The sequence below is a fragment of the Meleagris gallopavo genome, chromosome 5, assembly GCF_905368555.1.
Source record: "Meleagris gallopavo chromosome 5, MGAL_WU_HG_1.1, whole genome shotgun sequence".
Lineage (NCBI taxonomy): Eukaryota > Metazoa > Chordata > Aves > Galliformes > Phasianidae > Meleagris > Meleagris gallopavo.
Genome location: NC_139408.1, coordinates 5,929,239 through 5,937,658, shown reverse-complemented (window position 1 = coordinate 5,937,658; position 8,420 = coordinate 5,929,239). Strand labels below are relative to the sequence as shown.

General features: G+C 61.6%; 1 protein-coding gene across 1 annotated transcript; it reads right to left on the bottom strand.

Annotated features, from left to right (window-relative positions):
* Positions 1-10: 10 nt before the first annotated feature.
* Positions 11-8,405, bottom strand: PLEKHG3 (pleckstrin homology and RhoGEF domain containing G3). Its single transcript, XM_085226010.1, has 16 exons — positions 8,253-8,405; positions 6,541-6,768; positions 6,370-6,470; positions 6,213-6,282; positions 6,084-6,130; positions 5,836-5,986; positions 4,970-5,287; positions 4,027-4,119; positions 3,862-3,948; positions 3,722-3,755; positions 3,244-3,339; positions 3,082-3,156; positions 2,961-3,001; positions 2,695-2,877; positions 1,598-2,597; positions 11-1,522 (listed from the first exon to the last, which is right to left on the bottom strand). Exons 2-16 carry the CDS (start codon positions 6,757-6,759, stop codon positions 927-929), a joined length of 3,111 nt encoding a protein of 1,036 aa, XP_085082136.1. The 5' UTR covers positions 6,760-6,768; positions 8,253-8,405; the 3' UTR covers positions 11-926.
* Positions 8,406-8,420: the final 15 nt, after the last annotated feature.

Genomic DNA, 8,420 nt, shown 5'->3' with positions numbered 1-8,420 from the left:
CACGACTGTGCACGTGTATATATATATATATTTATAGATATTTATATTTATATATACACACATCTCCATGCTTCAGGGCATGCACACACCTCAGTGGAGGTGCACGCACAGATACACACACGTGTGTGGTGTGCTCACATCCCCCACCCCCTCTGGGGAACACACCTGCGTGCGTTTGCACTCGCGTGGCCCCGCATGCATGCACATGCACCCACTCCACGTGGGCACATCCTGGCCCCCCACTCCCTTTTCTAAGCCATAAGCCCTCCCACCTCCCCCCCCTCCTACCAGTGTGCCCTCAACCCCATGGGCACCAACCAAAGAGCACGAAGAGCACGACCTTCCCAAACGCTTGGCCCCTTGCTGTGGGTGGGGGGCACCACTCGTCTCTGGGGGGAGTGCGCGGGCAGGGAGAACTTTGGGTTTGGTTTGGGTTTTTTTTGTAATAAAGATGTCAAAGCAAGGTGGGCCCAGGGCTGTGCAATGTGAGGGCCCTTCTGGAAAGTAGGGTGGGGGACTATAGTCACTTTCATGTATTGGTGGTCTATGGGGTGATTCCTCTCCTGGTGGTCCATGAGGTCCCCCTTATCCTGGGGAACCAAAAGGTTCATGGAGTCCCACTGCTCTGATGGTCAGTAGGGTGTCCCAGTTCCTGGTGGTCAAGGGACATCCCAATTCCCAGTGGTCCATGGGTTGCTCTATCTCCTGAGCAAGCTGGGTTCCATTATATGCCCCTTCATGGGGTCCATTGGGTACAACTTCTCCCGTCAGATGGGTACCCGTTGGTCTGAGTGAGCTGAGGGGGAGGGTTGTCTGTGGGATGTTCCATCTGCTGATGGTACAAGGTGCCTTCAGTCTTCTGGCGGTTCATAGCCTGTCCCATCTCCTGGTGGTCCGTGGGCTGCCCCATCTCCTGTCCGCCTTCCCTAACTGGCAGTGTCGAGGGTCTGGAACTTCTGCCGCAGGTCCCTGACGAGGCCGTGCCGGGGGGGCTCAGGTGCCTCAGCCTGGCCTTGGGCACAGCGCTGCTGGTACTCCTCGGAGGCCTGGTAAGCCTTGCAGCGCTCCACCACTGCCTTCAGGCAGATCTTCTCCCGGGTGGTGGGGGAGCGGATCTGCACATAGGCTGGGGGCTCAGCAGCGATGGTGGGGGGCAACCGCTCCAACACCAGCACCCGCTGCCCCCCGGGGCCCAGGGGTGCCTGCGCCGTCACCCACAGCCCCGGAGCATAGTGGTGGTCATTGCCACGTGGCACATTTGGGGTCCCAGTGCCGGCCTCAGCGCTGCGGCTGCGGCCCCCACTCTGCTGCTCTTTGGCTGCTGGTCTCCCCCCACGCTCTGGCCCCTCAGGTGCAGAGCGGCTGCGTGTCACTGGTGGGGGTCGTGGGCCTCCAAAACGGGCACGCAGCTCCCGGACATCTGGCCAGGAGAAGGCTTCGGCACTGCCACTGGGGCTGGGTGGGCTGCGTGGGGCTGGGATGGTGATGCCATCCCTGGGTGACACTGGCAGCTTTGCTACACCTGGGGTGAAAGGAGTGGGGTGAGAGTGGGATGGCGGCAGCGGGATGATGCCTGCAGTCCCCCATCGCATCCCACCTGATGCTGGGGTGTGAATGGCATTGTCCCCCGGTGCAACAATGCCACGGCGTCGACTCTTGATGCGCAGACTGTATTGGCGCGCCAACTGGTACACCCTGCTGGTGAGACGCCGTGGGGGAGCCCCTAGAGCCAGCACCCCTGGGGGAGGCACCTCCTCCTCCTCCAGGATGAGCAGAGGCTCTGTGGAAGGCTCAGGCAGCCCATTCTCTCGGCACACAGGAGGTGATACTCCTCCATCCAGCACCAGTGACACTTGGGGGCTTGCTGGTTCCAGTGATGTTTTGGGGCTCACCGGTTCTGGGGAGCTTTTGGGGCTCCCTGGCTCCAGGAGGACTTTGGGGCTCACCGGCTCCGTGGGAGTTTTGGGGCTGCCCGGCTCCAGAGGAGGCCAGCTGTTGATCCTGGACACCGAGTTCCTCACCAGTCCTTTGGGGATGTAGGAGAGGCTCTCACGGCGCCGGATGCTGAAACCGGCATCCTGGTGCTCCGCGTGCTCGTAGTAACTGCGGATCTTACGCAGCAGCAGCCGGTCCTGGGTGGAGAGCAGCGAGCGGCGCCGGCAGCCCTGGGGGGAGCCTGGGGAGGGCAGGGGGCTGCAGGACTCCATGTTTTCTTGTGGAGGGGTCACCCCATCAAGGCTGAGGGCGCTGCCGCTGCGTCCATCCAGCACCATGCTGCCACGGCGTGACATGCTGCTGCCAAAGCGCTCAGCGATGACGCTAGCCTGGTCCAGCACGGAGGGGGGCAGGATGCTACCACTCCCATGGCCTTCCTCCTCTTCCTCTTCCTCCTCCTCCTCGCTGCTGAGAGCCCGTGGGTCCTCCCCAGTGCCTGTCTCCGGGTGCTGCTCCTCCTCGTCAGGCAGCCCCGCTGGTGGGAGGGATCCCGATGGAGAGGGGGGAGCGGGGGTCCCCAGCCCCTCATGCTCTCCATGGCACGGAGGGGATACAGGGGACATGGGGGTGGCAGTGGTCTCGTGGTGCCACTCACAGGTGTCCTGCAAGAGGAAAGGTTGAGGGAGCTGCAGCAGTGAGGATCACAACACCTGCAGTGCGCTCTTTAAGTGATGTGGGCCATCCCAAGGGTGAGGATACCTGCTCCTCCTGGGGCTTCTCTGTCATGTCCCCATTCTTGTCCCTGTCTCCATCCTCGTGGCTGTCCTTCTGCAAAGGCTTCTCTTCTTCCTCCTCTTCCTCCTCCACGACACCCTCAGCCCAGCTTATAGTGGGCTGGAGAGGTTCCCCAGCATCCAGGAGGGTCCCCTCACTGCCTGCATGCTGGGTGGAGGGGGGGGCAAGGGCTCAGTACCTACTTGGGGGTCAGAGATGCCAGGGGGCAGCCCCCCACCACCCGGCCTTACCTTCATCCTTCCCAGCTGCTGCAGGATCTGCTTGGCGGGCTCTGTGGGGACACAGTTGTATCACAGAGATGCAGTGGCACTGTCCTCAAGTCCCCCACCCATCCCCAGTCCCCATCCATACCTGACTGCCTGCGCCCCACATGCTCCTGCAGTCGGTCCGGCAGCGTTTCGGCACGGTCACGGTACTGGAAGGGCTCTGTTGGGTTGGAAGGCATTTGGGGGAGACATACAGATCTCTACAATGCTGTCACCACAAGGGATATGGGGACATGAGGACACTCACCAGACTGCCGCCGGCCATGGCGTGGTGGCTCTAAGGGTTGGCAGGAGTGGCTCCGGGGCAGGTGCTCAGGGCTGCAGCGGGGCAGGCGCGGGGGGTCTGCATGGACAGCAAAATGATGAGGGGGTGTGAGAACAGTGAGGAGCAAGGGGACAGAAGGTGACATGGGGATAGTGGGGGATGACTGGGGAAACTGGGCACATGGGGGCAATGAGGGGCAAAGGAATATGGGGTCAATGGGGATGTGGGGACAGTGGGGGACATGGGGATGATGGGGACAAGAGGTGAGTGGGGATGATAAAGAACAAAAAGACAGACGTGGAAATAATGGTAGACAATGGCGGATATGGGGTCAGTGTGGGGACAGTGGTGGACAAGGAGGTGGTGAGGACAATGGTGGGCATGGGGACAAAGAGGATGATGGGAGATGATGGCAGACAGTGAGAAACAAGGGGACAACGGGGGACATAGGGGCACTCACAGAACAAGTCCATCTCCAGGATGGCCTCCTTGGCCTGGTGAGGGGAGAAGCTGTGGGTCAGTCAGTGGCAGAAGGTGGCACCGCAGGATGTCCCCACCACCAAGACATAAATGGGGTGACACGGGGGTGTGTGCCCTCACCTTCTGCGGGACAATGGCATGGTGGTTCTCCAGGATGAGCCGCTTGATGTGGTGTGTCCATACCCGCTTCTCCTCTGCACTCTTAGCCTGGAGTGGGGACAACGGCAGCATTAGGTGGGAGGGGGTCTGCACACCCACCACCCCATATTGCCCCATGTCCCTTACCTGCAGGGCATACTGCTGCTTGATGTGCTTGTAGTGTGCCACGCTGAAGCACAGTGAGTCCCGTGTGCTTTCAATCAGCATCAGCGAGGTGCACTGTGGAGAAAGTGTCAACAACATTGTGCCCACCTCCATGCCCTCAGTGCCCACCCCAGAACCCCCATACCCACCCCAGGACTCCTGTGCCCACCCCTTGGACCCCACTGCCCACGCTCAGGACCTCAGCACCCACTCCTTGAACCTACTGCCCACCTCTGTGCCATCTATATGTGCCACCAGGACCTCAGTGTCCATCTCTGGGACCTCACTGCCCACATCCATGGAATACCTGTCACTCCTCCATGCCTACTGCTTGAACCCACTGCCCACTCCGAGATACCCATACCTACTCCTATGCTCCCATTGCTCACCCCTTTGAACTCTGTTCTTAACCCAAGAATCCCCATGACCCCCCCATGCTCTCAGTGTCCACACCTGGGACCCCATTACCAACCTCCAGGACCCCATAACCCATCCCTTGGACCACAGTTCCAAACCCTGGAACCCTTGCGCCCACCCCCGTGCCGCCAGCGTTCATCCCTTGCAATCCATTGCTCACTACCAAGGCCCCCTGCCCACCTCCTGGATGCTCTACACCCACTCCTTGGACCCCATTTCCCAACCCTGGAACCCATAGTCACCCCCAGGAACTGCATGCCTATCCTAGACCCCCATAATCCCAATGGGACCCCATTCCCACCCCCCTGGACTCCTACACCCACACCCATGACCCCTACACCTACTGCCAGGACCTGTGCCCAGCCTTGGACCCCACTCCCCACCTCTGGGACTCCTTCCCCACCCTTTGTGCTCACCCCTGACCCAGTTCCCAACCCTGGGATCTGTGCTCAAACTTTGTACCACTTTGCCCACCCCCAGGCCCCCCAGGCTGGCTGCGGACACGCACTGGGATGTGGCTCTTGTAGACATAGTGGTCCCCGCGGCGCTTGGTGATGAGGAGCAGCTTGTCGAAGAGGAAGACAGCACGCTCACTGCGGGCACGCTGTGCACGGAAGGAGCCTTCCAGTACCAGCTCTCCATAGGTAGTGAGGTCGGGGCCCTTCCACTGCAACAGCAAGGACTGGATCTCCTGCTGCCGGATGGCGTGCTCATGCTTGCGCTTCATGTCGTTGATGTACCAGGCCACACAGGTCATGGTGTCGATGGCCTCCACCACCACCTCATAGTCATCACCCGACTTGTGCTCAAAGTGTTTAGCGATCTCCTGCAGGAATGTGGTGGGTACACATGTCATGGGAATGCACCCTTGTTGTGTCATGGACACGTGCTATACCAAGTGTCCAGGCCATCAAAAGGTGCCCATCTTGTGTCATGGAGATGTACTGTGCCATCATGGATATGTGCCCAGGCTGCATCACAGAGACATGCCACACCAAGTGCCCAGACCAACAAAATATGCCCATGTTGTGCCATGGACATGTACCACATCAAATCCTAGTGCCACAGACATGTGCCACGGAGATGTGCTATGTCAAGCACCCATGGAATCAAAGTGTGCCAAATTTGTGCCATGTAGACATGCCACAATGAGCATGCCATGTCCCACACTGTGCCAGATGCCCGTGCCATGCCATGAACTCCCACCACACAGGGTACCTGTGGAAATGAGCCATGATGGGTCTGGCTGTGCCACAAGGATGTGCCATGCCAGGTGCCCTGGCCATGCCTCACACCTTGCCAAATACTATGTCACATGCACCCAGGACACCAGGTGCCTGTGCTATGCCCAATGCCCACGCCACGTGTGCTCACCTGGAGCAGCAGGTGGTACTTGAGGATCCTCTGCACCGGCTTCAGCAGGTAGGCACCCAGTGGGAGCACATGCCGCATCTCCTCCTGGCACTCACGGAAAAACCGTGCCTGCTGCTTGCTCCTCATGCACTCACTTAACGTTGCCACTGAGCTGCAGGGCGCAGAGGGGGCTCAGCCCCACGGCACCCAATCCCATAGCACCCAGCCCCCACAGCACCCAACCCCATTGACTTCAAGCACTCACTCACTTGGGGTAGTTGTTGCAGTACTGCGTGTAGATGTCAAACTCTTGGCTCTGCGGGCAGTGGGAATGTGGTGAGAGCTGGGCGCTGTGCCTCCATTCCCACACATCGCCCTGCATTCCCCCGTCCCCTTACCCGCGTCACGAAGCAGACAGCCACGGCCACTGGGTCACAGGCACAGCTCTCCAGGCTCTGTAGCAGGTTGCTGGGTGCAGAGAACAGCAGGTGACCATAGGAGTGACCGGAGCATACCCCTTATGGCAGGTGTTGGTGCCACTGTGGTGCCACTCACCTGCTGAGCTCATAGATGTCTTCAATGTTCCCAAAGAGTGCGCTGACCTGCTCCGGCCGCAGCGGCGGCTCTTGGGCATCAATGATCTTCCCCAGGTAGCCCTACAGGGACACTCAGTGGCACCAAGTGACCAGACTTAGTACCATGATGCCCACCCTGCAGCTCGCTCACCTCCACGATGCCACGCAGGTCACGGGCGTAGGTGCGCTCCGACTCCACAATCTCCAGCAGCACACGCTGTAGGTAGGAGGGTTCCTCACCCTGCCGGCACAGCCACCCCACTGGCGCCGCATTGTTGTTGCTGTTGCCCAACCAGGGCTCCTTGCCATCACCCGATGCCTCTTCCTCCATGCCAGGATCTGGACCCGTGCCGAGGGTGGGCACTGGCATCCCCAGGCTCTGTGGGTGAAGGACAAGGTCACAGTGGGGTTGCCCTTGTGGCTGGTGCTCACCACGCCACCACCATGGGGAACCCTGCTACATGTCACCATGCCGCATTGGATGCTACCAAAGCCACCATAGCACCCACAGCCCAAACATGAAGGAGGAAGGCTTCTGAAATACTGATGGCCAACGCTCACCATGCCACCATGTGGCACCACTCCATGTCACTACCTGTCGCTCTCCAGTGCCACCAATCCACCCAAAACCCAAACACTGGGCAGGAAGAGTGCTGAAATGGTGACGGGGCGGGGACAACGGGAACAACAGCAACGACAGTGGGGAAAGGCTGGACGGTGACCTTCAGCCACGTCCACGTGCCGGTGTCGAGGTCCTCCCCCCGGACACCGGAACGAGCGCAAAACGGGACTCGAACCGGTCCGGCCGGTTCCCTCCGACTCCTCCCGTGCCGCATGGCCGCGTTCCACCGCCGCCCTCAGATCGGTGCCCCCCGGGTGTGCATGGCCGTGGGGCAGCCGTCCTCGCAGGCGATCTGGGGCTCTCCGACCCACAGCTCCGCTCGCCCCACGGCCACCATAATCCGCTCGGCTCCGGGATTACGGCGCGGGGCCGACGTCATGGGGCGGGGGGGTGATGCCGTGCCCCCCCTTCCCGGTGCTGCCAAAGCCTCCGTCGGGGGATTTAACTCTGACCTCAGACCCCCGACCGACCGGGTGCCCCCACCCCCTCAGCGCCCCGCGGATGGGGAAACTGAGGCAGCGGGGAAATTCTGCGTGGGGAACGAATTGCCAGGCCCGCAGCCCGTCGGAGGGTGGCCGGAGCCATATAAGGGCAGGCGCTTCACCATTTCCCTGCTTTTTTTTTTCCTGGATTCCGGCGGCCTCACGGCCGCGGAGCAGCACCGGGGTGACGCCATGGGGTTGGGGTCCCGACGGCCGTCCCAAACACACGCGCTCCCTCCTGGATCCTGCCACACCTCTTTGGGCATCCCACAGCTTCCTGCCCCATAGTGACCTCCAGAACCCGTGGCCTCCTGCCCCGCAGGAACACGGAGTCCCCAGCCCCACCAGGACCTACAGCACTGGGTAGCCCGGGACCCGCTGATCTCAGCCCCATTGGGACCCACAGTTCCCAGGCCCCACAGGGATCCCCGGTTCCTACGCCACGGGACCCTAACCCCATTGTAACCCTCAGTCCTCAGACCCATAGGCGCTGGGAACCCCAGGACCCACAGACCCGCAGGGGCCCGCGATCCCCAGCTCCATAGGGGCCCGCGGCACAGGGAACCCCACGACCCACAGGCCGCAGACCCATAGAAAACCCCGGCTCCAGCCCCACGAGGACCCTCAGCTCCTGCCCCACCGGTCACACAGCCCCACAAGGAGCCCCAGATTCAGCCACCCACAGCTCTACGCGCCCCAGCCCCTCATCACCCCACGGCTGCCGCCCCATGGAGCCCTCCCCCTCCCGCGCGCACTCACTCTCAGCACTCCGCCGCCGCCCCGTCCTGGCCGTGCCTGCAGGAAGCAGCGGGCGAGCCCGGAGAGGGCGTGGCCTGAGCACGGAGGGCGTGGTTTCAACCCACGGTCACGCCCGGTCCGCCCATCGCCCCGCCCGGTCCGCCCATCGCCCCGCCCACCCGGTAGGGG